This window comes from Dicentrarchus labrax, unplaced genomic scaffold (genome assembly GCF_905237075.1).
Source record: "Dicentrarchus labrax unplaced genomic scaffold, dlabrax2021, whole genome shotgun sequence".
In the NCBI taxonomy this organism is placed as follows: Eukaryota; Metazoa; Chordata; class Actinopteri; family Moronidae; genus Dicentrarchus; species Dicentrarchus labrax.
In genome coordinates, this window is record NW_026136721.1 from 18,753,634 (window position 1) to 18,774,335 (window position 20,702).

The 20,702-nt window shown below is 40.6% G+C and overlaps 1 protein-coding gene across 3 annotated transcripts in view; it reads left to right on the plus strand.

Annotated features, from left to right (window-relative positions):
* Positions 1-20,264, plus strand: part of LOC127354065 (myosin-10) — a 58,437-nt gene extending 38,173 nt beyond the window's left edge. For all 3 annotated transcript variants that reach the window (XM_051383679.1, XM_051383680.1, XM_051383681.1), the window contains 26 exons: positions 225-346; positions 443-512; positions 784-944; positions 1,887-1,995; positions 2,270-2,401; positions 2,557-2,763; positions 5,056-5,193; positions 5,436-5,559; positions 6,692-6,863; positions 9,812-10,024; positions 10,254-10,398; positions 10,533-10,739; positions 10,950-11,054; positions 11,170-11,322; positions 12,120-12,368; positions 12,462-12,674; positions 12,843-13,055; positions 13,261-13,422; positions 14,637-14,765; positions 14,934-15,022; positions 15,218-15,341; positions 15,488-15,577; positions 16,175-16,293; positions 16,526-16,634; positions 16,741-16,913; positions 17,345-20,264. In XM_051383679.1, the coding sequence (XP_051239639.1) occupies positions 225-346; positions 443-512; positions 784-944; positions 1,887-1,995; positions 2,270-2,401; positions 2,557-2,763; positions 5,056-5,193; positions 5,436-5,559; positions 6,692-6,863; positions 9,812-10,024; positions 10,254-10,398; positions 10,533-10,739; positions 10,950-11,054; positions 11,170-11,322; positions 12,120-12,368; positions 12,462-12,674; positions 12,843-13,055; positions 13,261-13,422; positions 14,637-14,765; positions 14,934-15,022; positions 15,218-15,341; positions 15,488-15,577; positions 16,175-16,293; positions 16,526-16,634; positions 16,741-16,913; positions 17,345-17,492 (3,876 nt within the window). In that variant the 3' untranslated portion in view covers positions 17,493-20,264. The remainder of the gene's footprint in view (positions 1-224; positions 347-442; positions 513-783; positions 945-1,886; positions 1,996-2,269; positions 2,402-2,556; positions 2,764-5,055; positions 5,194-5,435; positions 5,560-6,691; positions 6,864-9,811; positions 10,025-10,253; positions 10,399-10,532; positions 10,740-10,949; positions 11,055-11,169; positions 11,323-12,119; positions 12,369-12,461; positions 12,675-12,842; positions 13,056-13,260; positions 13,423-14,636; positions 14,766-14,933; positions 15,023-15,217; positions 15,342-15,487; positions 15,578-16,174; positions 16,294-16,525; positions 16,635-16,740; positions 16,914-17,344) is intronic.
* The last annotated feature ends 438 nt before the right edge of the window (positions 20,265-20,702 follow it).

A 20,702-nucleotide genomic window follows, 5' to 3' on the forward strand; every position in this document is an offset into this window, starting at 1 on the left:
TCCTAGTCCAGTTTTCATGGAAAAAATAGTTATTTGACTATTTCCAAGGAAATCCATTAATGTTGACCTGTAGACCAAAAAAGTCATTTTGTCTCACATTTCACGCCTCTGGAGGCAATGTCACATTCAGACTCTCTTAGTAGAGCAGACATTGTACAATAGAAATAGAAAAGTATGAATAGTCTTCTTTCTGTTCCTGATGGTGTCTGTGTCTTTTCCTTCAGGCTGGTAAACTGGAGCCTCACTTGGTTCTGGACCAGCTGAGGTGTAATGGAGTCCTAGAGGGGATTCGCATCTGCAGACAGGGCTTCCCCAACCGCATCGTCTTCCAGGAGTTTAGACAGAGGTAACAAACATAAAGAAAGCTTTCTGAACTCTGTAACTTCTTTTTACACAGCGGAAAACTTTCATTTTCACTTTATATTTATGTTTACTTTCACAGATATGAGATCCTGACACCCAACGCTATCCCCAAAGGATTTATGGATGGGAAACAAGCCTGTGAGAGAATGGTAGAGCTTTTTTGCTGTATATCAGTTTTAAAACTGCTACCATGGAAAAGATAACATACTGTGTATTCTGCAGAGGTAAAGAATTTGAAGAACTGGTGTAGGAACTGGGGGGCATAGGACACATTTCTACACCTGGAGTTATTGTACAGGGACTAAATATTTGATAGTAAACTGTTGACACATTTGACAAGAAATATTTCCTTCCCATAATGTAAATTTAACTCTGCCCACAAAGGTGCATTGTCAACAACTCTTCGTGTGTATTTTATAGATCCGAGCCCTGGAGCTGGACCCAAACCTGTTCCGTATTGGCCAGAGTAAGATCTTCTTCAGAACTGGTGTTCTGGCTCACCTGGAGGAGGAGAGAGATCTGAAGATTACTGACATCATCATCTACTTCCAGTCTGTGTGCCGTGGATACTTGGCTCGCAAGTGAGTGTCAGATCTCTGTATTTTCATTCAAACTATTACTTCGGTATATACATATTTCTGCGTTTGGATACCCAAGATGCATTAAAGTACCATGACCACCCCCACAGGTGGTCTGAGAGACAAAGCATCTTAGAGTTGGTAAAGTATAAGTGTCATGTCGAGTCACAGATGTATACCTAAAGCTCCTCATTAAAATAATGTAAAAAGTCAGAGTGCCGTTGTGTTGTGTAGCATTTATAACAGAGCATAAAGCATAAAGCAGTATAATGAGGGAAAAGATTTCTGGATGCTGACTGCAAAAGACATTCTTTGTTTGTCAACATCAATATTTATATATTATTTATATATAAACAATATTTTTACAATGTAAAATGTGAAATGCACAATGTGAAAACAATGTGTCGCTCGTAGCTCACCTTGGCTTTATAGTGTTTTTGCCTCCTTGTCCACAACTTTACTGTTTTTGTATTCTATCAACACTCTGAAAGCTTCATCTTAAGCTGCTGCAGGCAGCTGTTTTCAGTGAGCAGCAAACAGACACAGTTAGCATCTAGCTTGTGAACATAGTGCAGCATTTAGCAGCTAAAGAGACAGATATTTCCCAAAAACATAGCTAATAAGGAGTGACTATTGAAGTTACATGTGTTAGATCAACTGCAAATGAATGATAATGTTTCTCTGTAACAGCTTGATGTGTAATTAACAGTTAACAGTTTGTTAACAAGTTCATCATATCACCTTAAAAGGTGATCATATGTCAGTGTTTCATTCACAACTTGTTTTCACTGGCAAAAAGTAGCAAAAAATCAGTTATTGCAGGTTTAAGTTTAGTGCCTTTATGTCTCATTTGTGCAATAAACGCAGCCCAACCATGGTCTTCAAACACACTGCTGTACTCAGATATTGATCTCTGATTTTCGTCTGTTTTTTTCCCTCCTTTAGGGCCTTTGCTAAGAAGCAGCAGCAGCTGAGTGCCCTAAAGGTCCTCCAGAGGAACTGTGCTGCTTACTTGAAGCTGCGACACTGGCAGTGGTGGAGGCTCTTCACCAAGGTGAGAACCCTGACAGCTACCTACTCCAACAAAGTAGTTCACATGTGTTACACAGATGATACACAGCTCTACAGCTCTGGTTTTCAGTCATTCTTTGATCAGTATGACCATTAAAAAAAGTACTACATTTCATTCTGTGTGGTATTAAAAAGGTCTAAAATAGAGCGTTAAATGTAATTTGGTGAACACTTACAGAAACCTTGTAGAGGTTGATTTTCTCTCTCTCTCTCTCTCTCTCTCTCTCTCTCTCTCTCTCTCTCTCTCTCTCTCTCAGGTGAAGCCTCTGCTGCAGGTCACCAGGCAGGAGGAGGAGATGCAGGCCAAAGACGAGGAGCTGGTAAAGGTGAAGGAGAGACAGCTCAAGGTGGAGAATGAGCTAGTAGATATGGAGAGGAAACACCAACAGGTAAACATGTCCTCTGTTATGGAAAGTAAATATTGTTTACAGTGTAAACCCCCCATTAGTGTATGAACTGTTTTCTATAAATGTTGCTTGACAATTGAACAAATCAACCTGCTGTGAAGGCTGGATACATTGTTTAAACTGTTCCCTCTGTCCAGCTCTTAGAGGAGAAGAATATTCTAGCAGAGCAGCTCCACGCAGAGACAGAGCTGTTTGCTGAGGCCGAAGAGATGAGAGTTCGTCTGCTTTCTAGGAAGCAAGAGTTGGAGGAGATCCTTCACGACCTGGAGTCCAGGGTGGAGGAAGAGGAGGAGAGGAACCAGAGTCTGCAGAATGAGAAGAAAAAGATGCAGTCACACATCCAGGTTTATATTTTACTTAACTTCTACACACACAACTGTCTCTCCTGTTTTCAGCACATATTTAAATGAATGTGATGGATTTGATTTCTGATCTGCACACAGAAAATTATAATTACAATCATAATTTTCCTCATTTGAACTTTTAAAGGAGCCAAGAACTTATTTTCTTGATCAGTTTCTTGCTGTAAGTGACTAGATCCTGCATGAACTCAGTATTTTCTGCTAAAGACTGAGTCAGTCACACACAATGATTTAACACAGTAGAGTGAATGAGGATTGTCTCAGGTTGTTATCATGCAGATACATATTTTGCAGTCAAGAGAGCTATATATAACTGCTTCCAAGATGCAGCAAATTTTACCCTCATTATCATTTCTCACTTCCACACGGATCTGATGTTACCTTTCCCACAAACAGAAATGTCATATTTCCATCCTGTTTGCTGCATTGTTATTTTAAGGTTCCAATGGTGCTCTTTTATATAATTATATATATTGTATGACGATAGAAAAATTTCATATTTTGTTCTAATGTTTATTTCAACTCATCCAGAGACAAAAAATAAACGGTCTGAAGGGGTTGATGAGACAGGGATGCAATGCAAAGCAAGCGTTTCCTCACAAACTACTTTTATCTGCTCACCCTGCTTTCTTCCTCCTCCATACACACACACCAGCAACAGTGCACACACATTGTTTCACGGCAAAAGGCTTAAAGGAGTCGTGATGTTAATATACCAGGGTGACCTGCCCAAGTCTTATGGGGCATTAATACTTTATATTTTGTTACATGCTTAATTGTAAATTTTTGTTGAGTATATAATTCAAAATGTATTTAGATATCCATGTGATCATTATATGTAAACTATTTATGTATTGAAGGAAAATTAGCTATATTGTGTTATATATCGTTATCAGGATATAAAATGACCCATGTCAGGATATGAAATCCTACTGCTTATCTCGATGAACCAACTCCTAATAAACACATAACGGTAGTGGATTTCAGTTGGATGGAAACATGCCTAGTGTTGGTAGCCTTGTTTGTCTGCGTCTACCTGTTGATACCTGTTGATACAGGGCCAGCATATAGCTGCATTATAGGGCCAGAGAACGATTGAGCTTGAGTTGTGTTTTGGTAATTTCATTCTAGTTCATTATAGCTCAAGTAGTTTTTGTTTTGATTGTTTTGATTTGTTGTCCTGATGCTCCTCAGTGTTTGTAATAATGGATAGTAATAATAACTAAGTCACTGAGGCTCAGGACTAGGGCTGAGGGTCTTTCTTGCTAACTGAGGAGACTCCTTTCTGTGAGTGATAGTCACTTCTTTTAATGGTTTTCCGGAATTTGAGGCTCTTTTTTTAATGGTGATGTTCAGAGGGAGCAGACCTAATTCTGCCCACAGGCTGTGTGTGCTGCAGTCCTCTGCGTGGTTTTTTTTACAATTCAAAAAATCATACTGTTTTTTCATACCATATTCCACTACTATAAAGTGCAGCTGGTTTAAAAATGGCTTTGAATATTTTCAGCCAGATTTGGATCAAGATGTTAAGTGCTCCTTTTCCTTTCTTTCACAGCCAATTCCAAATGTTCTGTTTCCAATGTTTCTCTGGGTTTTTGTGCTTTTCTGGGAGACAGTTCTTTGGTTTTATTAAGATTTAGTTTCAAGGCCCACGTGTGGCAGAATATTTCCAAAACAAACTTTGTTGAAGCCCTTCTTTGTGAGGAGAAGAACTAAATCAGCAGCATACAATAAACATTTGATTTCAGTACCACATGATGACAGACCTGGCTGGCACTATAGAAGACAGTAATTTTATGTTATTCCATTTATAAAGAGATCAAAGCACGTAGGACACAGCATTGTCTAGAACAGTGGTTCCCAACCTTTTTTCCTTGAAGCCCCCCTTGCCTGTGTCCAAGACAAGTCAGGCCCCAATTTTTGTAAATAATAATTTTGGTAACCTCACAACCTCAGCAGACAAAGTTGTGCGCACCCCCTGCGACCTCTGGCGCCCCCCTTGCGGGGGCCCGGACCCCAGGTTGGGAACCACTGGTCAAGAACATCTGATCAAACACAGTGACACTGATAAAGCAGATTGGAGTTCTCTAGTGTTTTTAGTGCTTTCTATTGCATTTAAGTAATACCTTAAGATGTTTTTTGATTTTTTTACTTGCTTATTTAGACATAAATATTTAATGTTGTAGAGAAACACTAAAGATTTTAAACTTCCATCCTTTTATAAACCTCAGTGTTCAGACTTAAATCTTTATGCGTGTGTATTCCTCCCCCCAGGACCTGGAGGAGCAGCTCGATGAGGAGGAAGCTGCGAGACAGAAGCTGCAACTGGACAAAGTAACAGCTGAGGCAAAGATAAAGAAAATGGAGGAGGACATTCTCCTGCTGGAGGACCAAAACTCCAAGTTCCTCAAGGTGAGAGGATTATATCTGCACATGATGTTTTAAAGTTGGTATAAGATGATGGATGAGGCACATGATAGAAGAGATATAAAGTCAAACAATAAACTATTTTATTGGACATGACCCATTTTAAACAGTGTATATATGTCACAGAAGCAACATAGAACTTAAATTGTTTTTATAAACTGTTCAAAAATATCAGTTGTGGGTCTTAAAGCCTCCAATCTAACCCACGCTTTGATTTTACCCAACAGGAGAAAAAGCTGCTGGAGGACAGGATCGGCGAGATGACTTCCCAGCTGACAGAGGAGGAGGAGAAAGCAAAGAACCTCGGCAAGGTCAAGAACAAGCAGGAGATGATGATGGTTGACCTGGAGGGTAAGAGACTCCGAGCGAGTTACTATAACTGGCTCCATTGTGTGTCTAAGAATAGGGAACATTTACCAGAACAGACACAAAGTAGGCTGCAAAAAAGATTTTGTGGGCACCATCAGTTGAAAGTATTGACTGGGCTTAAGTGTTTGAATTAACTGTCAGAAAGAGAAAGAAGAGATAGAAGTTCATAGTCATATTGACATTATACCAGAAACATAGACACCTTTCACTACAGTTTCAATGTCTATATCTGTAGAATATGTTACTGAAGTGAAAAGAACTATAAATGTATTTTTTCACCTCCTGTATCTGAGATTAAAAGCTCTCTTGTGTTTCTGTGGAAGAATCCATTTATCTAATCCATTTACCAGGGCTTTTATTGTATTGTATCAAAGGCAAACTTAGTATAGAAAGATAGGGCTGGCAGCAGCAGAAATGCTCTCTCTGTGGTCACTTCAGGTGCGAGCTGCTGGTGTTCAGCGAGGCAGCCGTCATGCACTGCTCAGTTCGGCTGTTAAGGAAAGAGGAGCCACAAATTCAAAAATCTGCTCTAAAAGTCTGATTGGTCCCAATAACAAGTACCTTCAACTGAGGAAACCCCCACGTAAACACTGCAGATGCCACATCTGTCCATTCATGCTCCACCGCAGAACAGTGGAGCTATGTCTGCGGTGCAACAACCATGTTACAATGACACTGTGCTGACCTGTCAATGAGAAATTTAATTAGTGATAGTGAACAAAGTACAGTATAAATATGAAATACAACAGGCAAATCTGAAACATCTGACATGTATAAATCTAAAATAATTTAATAAATGGAAAAAATATGCAATATGACTTTATATGGCTTAATTTTAGTGCCAGGTCACTAAAGACACGAGGTGTGTAGGAACATTCATGCATTTAAGAGTTAATGAGCTGAAAAACAGCTAATCTGATTAGCATTAGTTGTGTCAGGCTGTAAGCAATTATGTGTTTGTGGTTTGTCACTTTCTGTCACCTCTTTGTGCCTCGTATGACCCCTCTGAACTTGTGACTTTCAGCACCCTGAGATGAACTCTGGCCAAATGTTGGTTTTTTTTGGATTTATTGGCTATTTTTTTTATGCTACTTGTGATCATATCACACTTCAGAGCGTTTAAAGAAAGAGGAGAAAACACGGCAGGAGCTGGAGAAAGCCAAACGTAAACTGGACGCTGAGACAACGGACCTGCAGGACCAGATTGTTGAGCTTCAGGCTCAGATAGAGGAGCTGAAGATCCAACTGGCCAAAAAGGAGGAGGAGCTGCAGGCTGCTCTGGCCAGGTCAGTGATGGACTAAAAGTACACACAACTGTCACAACTGAAAGGACTGCATCACACACATTCTGCTAAATATATAATGCTAATAAATAAAATTTTAGCAGTGATAGTTTACCAACAGATGAACTGAGCCTGAAAAGCCATCACTTTCTCATCTATATGTACAAAACACACAATGAGCTGCTGAAATAAACATTGAAATACTCTAATTTGTTCATTCTTGGTACTCTTGTGCAAATCTGATATTTTGTTACTGGACATTAGACTTTAACGGGTTGAAGATATGTTGGTTTTGTTATAAAAACAAACATGAATCCTGACTGGAAGAAGGAATTGACTAAATGCATCCTTCAGTTTGATACTTGAATGTGAGGCACTATATTCCTTTTTGTTGAACTCGAGGTTACACAAATACAGAACAAATATTAATATGGTAAACCCATCAACATACCTCTTTTCTCCATTACCTCTCAACTCATTTTGAACCATAATGATACTGAAAAAGAAAGGAAGGAAGAAAATGAAAAGTAAAAAAAAATCCCTCCACATGCTGTCAAGGAGATTTTTTTACGACCAAAGTATTGGATCATATGACCCCAGCGCAATAAAACTCTCATAAAAACTTAATTTTCATGTCTTCAAGCCAGAAAGAAGCCTTCGAGTGGACTGATGAATTCCAGATAAATATAACTTTTAATTTATTTATTGTTCAGTGGCTGTTACTTGACGGGGAAGATCACAGATTGAAGTGTTTGTCCTTTTTAATTTTCAATACATAAAGAAGTACCTGATGAAGTGCGTTACATCTTATTTTTTTACATTCAAATGCACAAAAGTGTAATATTTTGCTGATTCACTGACTTTAAAAAACATTACACTGAAGGGTGTTTTTACAGCCACTACGAGGCAGATGTACTCTTCTTCACTCTCATCATTACAAACCTTAACCGGTGTGGTGAAATATCACCGTTGGTGTTTATGTCAGTATGTAATGTTAACTTACATCCTCTCACTAGTGCAGTAAATCTCATCTCCATGACAACTGCATTCCACTGTGGTGCTGCCAAGTCGATAGGATAAGACCTGAAATAGACGTTACAACAACGACGACACACAGACAGCACTGAGTCTGAACTCTGAGCAGCTAATGTCCTCTTCAGCTGCTGCAGGCAGTGTTTCAGCGCACATACCCTTTCCCTCTATCTTTCACTCATCTCAGTCCCTCTCTGCTCACTGCTCCCAGCTGCAGTGTTTGCCTTCAGCGACACTGGCTGAGACCTTTCATCTTGGAGGCAGCCGTGTCTGATTACAGGAAAATTGATGTTGATTGATGCTCTCAGTCTTGGGCTTTGCAGTAGTTTTTCCACATGAAGTCATTTGCCAGTGGAGGAGAAACTATTAAGAAGTCTTTTTTTTTTTATCGTCAGAGGATTTTTTTGACTTCTTTTGTGTCCTGATTGTTGGCAGTTATGATTGTAAAAGACCTGCAGCAAAATATTTCTTAATTAAGATCACTCCTCCTCACTTTCCACAGTGGGAAAAATCTTCTGAGCAATACGTGTGGTGTCATATTTAATTATTTTCCCATTTAACAGTCACTAGACAGACATGCATACAGATGAGGTTAAACAGCTGTGGAGGTCTTTGCTCTGAAGGTCAGCTCAGATTATTTTAATGTGGTTTCTCAGCAGTTGCCTCTTTACAGCAGGCCAATAGTTCAGAAAACAGGGGTCGACGGTTTACGTCTGACTAATTTCACAGGCAGAAATCCTCAGTTTAGTCACAGATCCAGTTAATTAAGCTTCCATTAAACTTGATGTGCCTCATTTTGAATGCAGCAGCAGTTCTGAGAACGATTGTATTATCTTTGTTTGGAAAATGGGGAATTACTTTTATATGGATGTCATTAGTGCCTTTAATCAATGCTGTGGCATTGTGTTAATTATATAACTGAATCATTATAACATTGAGTGTGTTCAGTCAGTGGGTTTATATAAGAGGAGTGTTGTAGCCAGCATGAATTTTACTCAGCCTCGCTTCCAGCAGCAAACAAATCCACAGTCTCATTACCATGTTCATCTTCGGAGAACATACAGACTTCATGTGGACAGCTTCAGCGGTGAACAGTTGACCACACTGCCACCCTGTGTGCACTGGTGGCCTCATTTCAGTTACAAAATATGACATCACTGACTTGTCCTGCATTGAAAGTAAATTGTATTACTTTAGACAGACGATAAAACTTAGATAAAACTAGTTGCATGCAGTGCATTCACATCACTGTGTTCTCAAAATGTGTTTGCGCAATAGAAATATTCAGTTGTAGCGTTTAAAATAACTAAGATACAGAACAAAGTAGAAGTTGAAGTGACAGTTGTAAAGTAATTAACTGAAAGAAGTTAAAATGGAACAATACATAATAAACAATGAATGAAGTGCCAGTTTAAGTTTGACTGCTGAGTGAAGTTTAAGTATTGTGCTAAAAGTAGTTGAAGTTTCAGTTCAAATTCGAGCACTGAAAGGAGTTGAAATCTCAGGTGAAGTGTAGGTGATGAATTAATCAGGAAGTGTGAGGTAAAGTGGAAGTCCTTTGCTGAAGTAAATTGTGTATCTATAAAGAAAGTTAGAAGAGCTGACTGTTGTTTGTTTAAAGGTGAATATCTGAGACCTGAGAAATGGTTTGAAGTAAGAACTGAAAGGAACTGAGGTGTTAGTTGAAGTGTACAAGAACATACACACGCCTTATAGATTCTTATGTTTAAATATTAAAATTAAAAAATAGACTATTTTTAAGATATTAATTTGGTATAGAATAAATCTTTGGAAATTCAGATCCTCAGCTGAATGTTTAAACTAAAGATTTTCATTATTTTCATCACGAGGAAGACTCAGTTGGGTGATAAGGGTCTACTCTGAAACACCAACTCATGTACTTTTGTGTCCCCAACCAGAAGTGACGATGAGACCGTCCAGAAGAACAATGCCTTGAAGCAGGTTCGGGAGCTTCAGGCCCACCTCGCAGAGCTTCAGGAGGATCTGGAGTCAGAGAAGATGTGTCGAACTAAAGCTGAAAAACTCAAGAGGGACCTGAGTGAGGAGCTTGAGGCTCTGAAGACGGAACTAGAGGACACGCTGGATACCACCGCTGCCCAGCAAGAGCTCAGGTGTTTGTTTAAAGCTGGTTTTTCAATGACGATAAACCCTGTTTATGAAAGTTGTATAAAGTGTTTAGTGGTTCCAGTGGGAGCTGCTTGAACTGCAGTCACTTGATTATACAAGATTTAAACAATTTTATGAAGACGATAGTAGCAATAAACAATGCGTGTTAAGATGTTTTTGTATTGTCTCTTCTAATGTGTTCTCTTAACCTTCTCACTTGTGTCCAAAATCCAGGTCCAAGCGAGAGCAAGAAGTGGCAGAGCTAAAGAAGGCCATAGATGAAGAGACCAAAAACCACGAGGCTCAGGTCCAGGAAATGAGACAGAGGCATGCCACAGCGCTGGAAGAAGTGTCCGAACAGCTGGAACAAGCCAAGAGGGTGAGTGGGTTCATCAGTTGAATGATATGAAGACATAAAAACAAGTAGTTTATCTTTTTGTATTTGTCCCAGTTTAAATCCAGAGCGTGACACAGAAGCATAGATAAAAGCATTATTTTTTTGTTTCTGTGCAGTTCAAAACCAACCTGGAGAAGAACAAGCAGAGTCTGGAGAGTGATAACAAAGAGATGGCCTGTGAGGTGAAGAGTCTGCAGCAGGCAAAGACTGAGTCAGAGTACAAGAGGAAGAAACTGGAGGCCCAGCTGCAGGAGTTTATGGCCAGAGCCACCGAGGTGGAGAGAACCAAGGGAGAGCTGGCTGAACGCTCCCACAAACTGCAGGTAAATACCTCTACGGCCAGTTACAGACGTCAGAGAAGCACAGACTTGGAGCAGTTTTGCTATAAAATAAAGGGTTATAACCCCAGATTACTCTACAAACAGAATAATTAACCTTTTTTTTGTGTAAATATTTGCCTAGTTTATTGTAAAGGGAATATTCATGGCTCGCTTTGGATTGTGCTTTCCTTATAACCCCTCAACTTTCCTTAGACGGAGTTCGACAATCTGTCGTCCTTGCTGGAGGAGTCAGAGAAGAAGGGCGTCAAACTGGCCAAGGAAGTGGACAAACTGAACAGCAAATTGCAAGATTCAGAGGTATGAAACATCGGCCTTTTCTGAAACTCGATTTAGAATCACTGAGATATCAAATATTTGTTACAGAAATTTAGTTTTTTCTGATCGTCATTTCTGGTTGTGTTCTGTCGTGTAGGAGTTGCGTCAGGAGGAGACGCGTCAGAAGTTGAACCTGAGCGGCCAAATCCGCCAGCTGGAGGTGGAAAAGAACACGTTGCTGGAGCAGCAGGAGGAAGAGGAGGAAGCCCGACGCAACTTGGAGAAACAGTTGCAGACGGCGCATTCTCAGGTACAGTCAGTCGTATAAACGTTAATGAGTCTCATCCATAGAGACACATATACACATTCAAACACACAAACTTATGAGGCCAGCAAACTTGTCAGGTACCACTGATACTCGACTGAGCGCCAAGAGAAGGGCCTGGCAAAGGTTTCCAGCTGTTTACCAGCTGTGAACACCTGCACTTGATGGGCAGAACAGCATGCATACAGCTGTAAAGCAGTGAGGCCTTGCAGCAAACTAAAAACCCTATAAAGTGAGAATCTGAATCTGAAGTGTGGTTCATATTAACAAGGATAAGTAGACAGGAGGGTACTACTGTATAAATCTGTGGTTAAAACTCTAAATATATATATATACACATATGTGTATATATACATACACACATATGTGTGTGTGTATATATATATATATGTAACCTTTAAATAAACATAAGTGAAGTAGCTCTCTGGATTTTTCTTTTCTAATATTTCTTTTCATCCACATCTTCTACTGCCTTTATGAAATGTATTAGTCAGAATCAATAACAAGTCACGTTTAGGTTTGTGATTTTTATTCACACAGAATTGGAACTGGGTAAATAAGTCGCACACAGTGTTTCTCTCAACATTTCTTTCAGCAGCTGTAGGTAAAAGTTTGTCTGGAGGCTGATGGATCTCATTAGTGAACAGAAATATTGGAGATGAACTTCTGTTAAAACAGTGATAAATTCATTATGTCACGTCCCTGTGAACACAAAAAAAGCTAAATGATGATTTTATATTATCGCTATATATTCACTGATTTAAAAAATGTCCTCCCTGTAGCTGTTTGAGACAAAGAAGAAGCTAGAGGAGGATGTGGGGGCGATGGAGGGCCTGGAGGAGGTGAAGAGAAAACTCCAGAAGGATGTGGAGCTGACCAGCCAGCGTCTGGAGGAGAAGACTATGGCCATGGACAAAATGGAGAAGACCAAGAACCGACTGCAGCAGGAGCTGGACGACCTGATGGTGGACCTGGACCACCAGAGACAGATTGTCTCAAACCTCGAAAAGAAACAGAAGAAGTTTGATCAGGTACACTGGACTGGCAAAATGTTTTAGAAATGATAGATTGAGGTCAGATGTATGTGAGTGTACTGAAGATCATTGTTTCTTTGTCTCCGCTAGCTGCTGGCTGAGGAGAAAACCATCTCGGCCCGTTATGCTGAGGAGCGTGACCGTGCGGAGGCTGAAGCCAGAGAGAAGGACACCAAGGCTTTGTCCATGGCCAGAGCTCTGGAGGAGGCTTTGGAGGCCAAAGAGGAGCTGGAGCGGTTTAATAAGCAGCTCCGCGCTGAAATGGAGGACCTGATGAGCTCCAAGGATGATGTGGGGAAGAATGTGAGTGACCTTTGACCTCGTTAATGACACCTCTGTTTGCTCGGTATACAGTACATTCATAAATGATTATTATTATGATTATTATCCACAGAGGGTTGTTGGGAACCTTTCGATCTGGCTTTTGTCCGGCTTGCTTTGCTGATGTTATGGTCTTGTTCCTTCTCTCAGGTCCATGAACTGGAGAAGTCCAAGCGAACGCTGGAGCAACAGGTGGAGGAGATGAGAGTTCAGCTGGAGGAACTGGAGGATGAGCTGCAGGCCACGGAGGACGCCAAACTGCGTCTGGAGGTCAACATGCAGGCCATGAAGGCCCAATTTGATCGAGACCTGCAATCCAGAGACGAGCAGGGAGAGGAGAAGAAGAGAGCGCTTGTCAAACAGGTACACAGAGGACACAGACATCATGAGTTGGCTCTATATTATTTATATTTATCTTGAAATACAAAACAATGAGTTGAGAAATGAAGACATTCCTCTGCACAGCTCATGCAATAGTCACATTTTAGGGTTTTTTTAATTTTAGAATGCCAAGAATTTGCATCGAGTACTGAAACATTTGATGCCGTGTGTTGTTTCTCTCCTCCAGGTGCGCGAGATGGAGGCAGAGCTGGAGGACGAGAGGAAGCAGAGGACTCTGGCTGTTGCTGCCAAGAAGAAGTTGGAGATGGACCTGAACGAGCTGGAGGGACAGATCGAAGCAGCTAACAAAGGCAGAGACGAGGCTATTAAACAACTCCGGAAACTACAGGTACGCACTCTGCAAATGAATGATGATGTTTAAAGGTCCAGTGTTGGGTTGAGCCGGGTACTCGGCTGGAACGAGTGTCCGGTACGGTATTGTACTTCTGAGTAAAATATGTCAATATCTGAAGATTCTCATTGGGTAGCCCTACTGCCTGTTACTAGTTGTGTCTGTCCAGTGTGTGAACACCGTAATTGGCCAGTTACACACAGAGCTCGCCCACACTCACTTTCCCACAGGGATTAACATCAGCCCGTGACTTTTCTGTGTTCTTCTACACCAGCCTTTGGCTCGCTCCTACCTCGGGTTGTAAAATATCTTCAGCTGAGTTATTTGGAGAACTTGGTTCATAACGGACACGGCGCAGTCGCAAGTTACAGCTCGTGACTGCCACTGCTTCTACTGGTTAGATAATCTTCACTCAGCCACCTGCTTACAGTGGAGTCAGTGGCTGAATGTATGTTTGCATGTTGTACCAACAAGGGCTGTGTCTGTTTGCATAAACCACCCGAGAAAATAAGAAAACCAGTAATGTAATCTAACAGACACTTATTTCTCACTATAGCTGATACATTACATACAATATTTTTAGGCTTTAAATATATAAAATATTAGAACATATACATATATAGTATATATGTTTATTATTATTATTATTATTATAATTATTATAATAATTATTATTATAAGCAGAGGATTCAAACATCCCTGATTCTCATACTGATTATTAATCTGAAGCTCATTTCTGAGGCTGTTCTGTAGTTTTCTGATAAACAATATACAGATAATACTATAATACAGATAATGTTGTACTCGCTCATTCCTACTCTAGTGTGTAGTATTTAGGAGGATGTGTTGGCAGAAATTGAAAATAATAGTTCATTAATGTATATAAACCTACAAATAAGAATCGTTCATACTTTCAGAGATAATGATATCCTCAGAAAGACTGAATCTAAAAATGTGTTTTAAATTGACAATTAAATGACCTCTTATCCTTTATGACGGTGTGTTCAGATTTGACTTATAAATACACACTATGGGTTTTAAGTAAAGTGCCTTTATGAGCTGTCAAATCAACGTTCAAACTACACTAAGTTCCTCTTGTTTTTATGCTGGCATGCACCTGCATGCCTCACGGTTTGAAAACCTCCAGCCTGTGTGGTAACTTTTCTGCTGTGTCAGCCTTTAACTTTGTCCACATCGTTTCTGTTCTGTAGGCTCAGATGAAGGACTATCAGAGGGAGCTGGAGGAGGCCAGAGCCTCCAGGGATGAGATCTTCACCCAGTCCAAGGAGAACGAGAAGAAACTGAAGAGCCTAGAAGCTGAAATCCTACAGCTACAGGAGGTGAAACTACAGATTTTATTAGAGATCATCTAACTGTCTGATATGTGCTGTCACAGACTGGTGGAAAAAATGACAATCACACATTTTCCAGTCAGACTTCACTTCCATATTTGATGTCCCAAGAATGAGATAATATTAATCATAATGTGTTGTGTGTTGGTTGTGTAGGACCATGCAGCATCAGAGCGGGCCCGTCGGCATGCCGAACAGGAGAGGGACGAGCTGGCTGATGAGATCTCCAACAGTGCTTCTGGAAAGTCAGTGTCACCTTCTTCTGATTATTTTTAAAATCATTCTGTAAAGCACAAAAGTTGACAGCTTTAGTGAAAACTGGGGAAGTGGTCTCTGTTTTCTGGACCTCTGTGGACTTACTTTAAGTAATCAGTCTAAATCATTAGATTGGAGTTAGAATAAGAGATCTGAATATAAGTGTGTGTGTGTGTGTGTGTCAGGTCGTCACTGCTGGAAGAGAAGAGGAGGCTGGAGGCTCGTATCGCCCAGCTGGAGGAGGAGCTGGAGGAGGAGCAGGGCAACATGGAGCTGCTTAACGACCGCTTCAGAAAGACCACCATGCAGGTAAACTGATTACCCGAGATAATAATCGCTCCACAACACAAACACTCAGACAAACACATACAGTATTACTGCTCATCAGTTTACACCGTGCATCATCACGTTCCTCTCTCATCACCCGTCTTCTCACCTTCATCTCTCTTTCTCAGGTCGACAGCCTGAACGCCGAGTTGGCCGGAGAGCGCAACACTGCACAGAAGAGCGAGAACGCTCGGCAACAGATGGAGCGGCAGAACAAGGTGTTGTATATGTGTTTATGCACATACAGGAGTTTGATAAAACAACAGAAAAGCTGGTTACCCATCAGAATCAGAAATACTATATTGATCCCTGATTGATTGTTAAATCATCAGTCTTTAATGTATACGCGTAAAAATCACCTGAACTATGTGTGAATCTGCGACAGTGAGCTTCATCTTCACACTTGTGTTTGTCAGTGCTTGTTACAGGTTGTCATATGTTTGTGTTCATTTTAATGACAGATTTGTGAGTTGTAGTGCAGGAAACTACATCACCCATCTAAAAAACTGTCAAATTTGGTTTGCACTTTATATTTGTTATTTACCAACTCATTTATTTCGTTCAGGTTTATTTTGTCCTCTGTTTGCTGTTCATTTGTTCAATTGTGAGAGCACTTTAAATTTTGTTTATTTTGGGACAGTTAATGCCAAACATATTTGTCGGGACACCTTACCTGAAAATGAACTTTTCCTAAAAATAACGTTTAAAATTGCAAGGGCAGAGAAAGCAACGTGTAGGGATTACATTAAATGATATCTATCTTATCAATCATATTTAATGCTCACAGTCCTAACAGTAGCATATTATAAATGCAGGATTTGAAAGCCAAGCTGGCAGAGCTGGAGGGGACTGTGAAGTCAAAGTTTAAGGCGTCCATCACCGCGCTGGAGGCCAAGATCCTGCAGCTGGAGGAGCAGCTGGAGCAGGAAGCAAAGTAAGTGACCAAACTCACCTGTTTTCACAAGATGTCACAGAGGACGTTTAACATCCGTTTGAGTAGATAGTCTCACGCACAAACATTGGGCTGTCAGCGTTCATCGTCACTTTAATTATTTTAATACATTAACGGTGGTGGACGTACTGAGAGTGCAGTGTGAAAGATTTAACACCTTTTATGACATTGAGTTAGATAAATACAATCTTGTCTTGTTTTTTTTAACTTCCAGGGAGAGAGCAGCAGCCAACAAAATCGTCCGTCGTACGGAGAAGAAACTGAAGGAGGTGATGATGCAGGTGGAGGATGAGCGTCGCCATGCTGACCAGTACAAGGAGCAGGTATTGACTCATGAGAAGCAAAGTGACACACGTTGAAAGATTTTTTTTCAAGATGGTTAGTCAGCCATCCACCCACAACCTCTCGCTGTCTCCGTCCTCCTGTCAGATGGAGAAAGCCAACTCTCGTATGAAGCAGCTGAAGCGTCAGCTGGAGGAGGCGGAGGAGGAGGCCACCAGGGCCAACGCCTCCCGCAGGAAGCTGCAGAGGGAGCTGGACGACGCCACCGAGGCCAGCGAGGGTCTCACCAGAGAGGTCAACTCCCTCAAGAACCGCCTCAGGTAAAAAACAAACCCCTCAATATTAAATAAAACTAAACAAAGACTGTGAATATGTGTTTGTGTTCACTATTTAAGAAACATCTGATTTGTTTCGTCCGTACACAGAAATGTATAAACAGGAAGTTGTGATTTTACAGGGAGTTAGAGGCTGCCACTAGTCGCCAAGGAATAGTTCCAGCTCATAATTATGCTTTTACATTTATTTCATTGTTTGTTTACAGATTACACAAACAAGAGCTAACAGATTAGTGAACTTTAGAGCTGTTGGTATTTTTGGTTGCCCCTGCTTCTAGGTTTTATGCTAAGCTAAGCTAATTGCCTAGAGCGATATCGATCTTCTCACCTCGGCAAATGAGCGAATTTCCCAAAATGTCAAACTACCTCTTAAAGTACTTAAGGTTCATGTTGTTTTGTTACTCTGTTGTGCGCAGGCGCGGCGGTCCAGTCAGCAGCTTCTCCTCCAGCCGTTCGGGCCGCCGCAACCTCAACCTGGATGGCGCCTCCGTCGATATGTCAGACGACGACGCCGACAGCCGCGCCGGCGACTTCAACGAGACGCAGGCCTCCAACACCGAGTAAACATAGCAACACTCTCATTCCTTCGCTTTGCCCCTCTCCTTCATCTCACCCCCCCCCAAAAAAAGATCCTCTGCGTCACCATCGTCTTTATTCATTTCAAACCACTGACTGGACAGAAGGTTGGAGCGATGAGCTGTTTTTGGGCGGGGTGCCCCTGGCAGCACGCCTCTGCCCTTTTTATATCAGTTAACACTGCAGGGAAAATCCACCGCCCTCCCTTAAAGTGAAGCCTCCAGTCCTGGAGAGTCACAGGGGCAAATGGACAAATCTGCCTTACTCTGCTCTCCTCTGGCAAGCTGCTAGTCCCGGCTCGTCTCTCGGCTACGTATCATCTCAGCGTCATAACGTAACACCGTGCCCCTTCCCATAGGCTGCTCGGCTCATTGAGAAAGTATGCATAGGTGCAAAGTGCTTTTTATACATATGAAACTCTGCGTGTGTGACGTAGGTGGAGGCTGTGAGGTGTACACACACACACACACACACACACACATCAGTTATGTAACGTATGTGATGCACTCTATACTGGAAATGCAGGACTACAAGGAAACGTATTTCACTCTGCTGTTGTTATTAGTGATCTGCTCACTAGTTGTGTAAAAGCCATCTCATACTCGACACACTCCCTACTCCCAGTGCTTACTGTCTTTTTCAAGATGGAAAAACCCAAAAGCCAAGGTCACTGTGGCCTTTGGACGGCCGCGCCGGCTGCTTTTGTTGCATGAGTCTCCCTCTGATGTACAGACTGTTTTGTTCTACACTACAGCACTACAGGAACGACTAACATCTCGGGACATGCAATAGAAAAAACTCTGAATTGAAAGTGTATTACTGTGAAAAAAAAAAAAAGGTATTTTATTTTCTCTGTTGCTTCATCTCAACATTTAGTGAAGGAATGTTTTAACTGGGTTTTAACTGGGAATCTCACAGCTTACAAACCGTATTGTATTGTTGACCATTGGGACACGATAGGCGTACTGGTCCTCGACCGTGGATTAGGGTGAGCTGCGAATGATTCTAGATAATGCGCAGAACTGCACGAAGATGTTTGAATTTTTAACTGGAAGCACTACTGGAAGTGGCGCTCGGTCCACGGTTTCAATGTGACACTAAATGGTTACAGTTTTAGATAAAACATGTAGATTGATTAGAAATGGTGACAGATTGAAAATAGTCCTCTTCTCACTACATTTCAGTGTTTGTGCCAAGCCCCAGTTTGTATTATCGTCACATTTGATTCAGAGATAAAGCATCGTGTTTTTTTAAATGAAAAATGAGACTAATTGCTGTTCTGAAAGCATTTCTAAACTCCTCAAAGACTCTTAACTATCTGGATGAGCTCTTCAGTGTGTTGCATGATTAAAAAAAAATAAATCACTGCAACTCTTAATGGTAGGTGACATGAAAAAGGTTACGTATTGTACTGTTTTGTTATATTAACATGTTTTTATCTCAGCGTCCATAAGCACTGTATAAAAAAAATAAAAAAAAAAAGAGTTAAACCTCTGCAGCCGCTCTCAAATCACACCCAAATCTCTGATCCAAGTGGTCGAGCTGCACTGTGTGTAAGTGCAGGCGGCAGGTTTCAACGAGGAAGAATAATGTGTGGAATAAAAAAAAATAGGGGATCTTCTGCATTGATTTGATTCTTTTGTTTTTTTAAAGTCTTTTAAAAAGGACTTATCGTTCACACTAAAAGTTAAAAATCTTTTTTTGCGCAACAGAATATTTTGTCATCCAGATGTTTGGAAATATCTGTTTGGTTTTAGAAATACCTTCAGGACAGCAGTGAACAGGTTTCAGAGATAGCTCGGTATTCAGTTTGTGACTAGAATGTAATGGTAACACATGATAACAAACTCGGGCTGGTTTGTGCCATGATTATGTGCGTTGAAACCTGACTCTTCAGACTACCGACAGACCTGATCAAGCACTTTGTATTCACAGGTGACAGGTTGTCTGAATAACAGGCTTTTTTTTTTTCTTAGTCTTTCTTTCTTTCTTTGCATTTTTAGACCAAGCTTCTTTAATAGCATTTTTAGCAAGGTGAAGTAAGTATCAGCTTGAAGTACAGCAGCCACCTCAACAGTTAAACCACTACAGTGTGAAACTGCATATATCCATCCATCCATCCAGTCCACGTGTATTCAGTCTCTTCCTTTATTCCCGATGGTTGTCTACGGCAGATTCTTTTGCCCTTCTCCTCAAACGTTAACTGTATGTTTCTTTAAAAGTGCCTTAGACACTATATAAGAACATAAGTGGGCAAAGATTTCATTACAGATGTGAAAATGAAACCCCAGTGAGATGAAACAGGTACACCAAGGAGATACTCAACACTTACTCGTTTTTTCTTTTGTATTTTTGCTGTGCTTCATATCATATCCGCTGTGTACCTCTGTGTTCATAATAACCTGTTTGGATCAGTATTCCTGTATGATTAACCACACGAGAATCGGCAGCTGCGTTTCCCAAAATGACGTTCGTACCGGGATTTTTTTTCCCTCCTGTGACCGCTCACAGGTGAAGGTTTTAGTACTGAAGTTATTTTGGGAAATTGTGTGCAGCACGGGATTTCCTTTGGTTGGAAGCTTTATCATCCACAAGTAACTCATTTTTATTTTATTATTATTATTATCCAGCTGGCTGTTGACAACCAGGCATTCAACTGCAAATACTTCCATCGTATTATTTCTTGTATACCTGTATTTCTAGACAGTAATTTTTGTTTTGTTTGTTTTTGTAAAAGGAAAATAAAGCATATTCATTGTAGCTGCGATGCTGTTCTGCTTCTTTTTTTAAATTTTTATTTATTTAGTCACTTATGATCTGATATTAGAAATTGTTTATAAATGTATCACATAATGCAACATTTAGGCAATTTTAAGCTGTTTACTGTACGATTTTAACAACTTTGTGAAGGACATTTTATAGATGAAACGATTGATTAATCAAACTGGCAGCTTAACAGATAATGAAAATAATCTTTAGTTTCATTCATAATTTCCTGTCCTTGTCAGACTAAAACATTTCTAAATCAAAAGGACTCATGAGTCATGACTCTTTATTTGGGTCTTGACTGAATCTCAAAACTGCTCAAATTTAAAGCAAAATTGTTTGTCCAAAAATTATGAAAAACACACGGATGAGCAACTCTTGCACTGGATGAACCAATCCTCCATTATAATAAACATAGTCGATCTTAGCTGC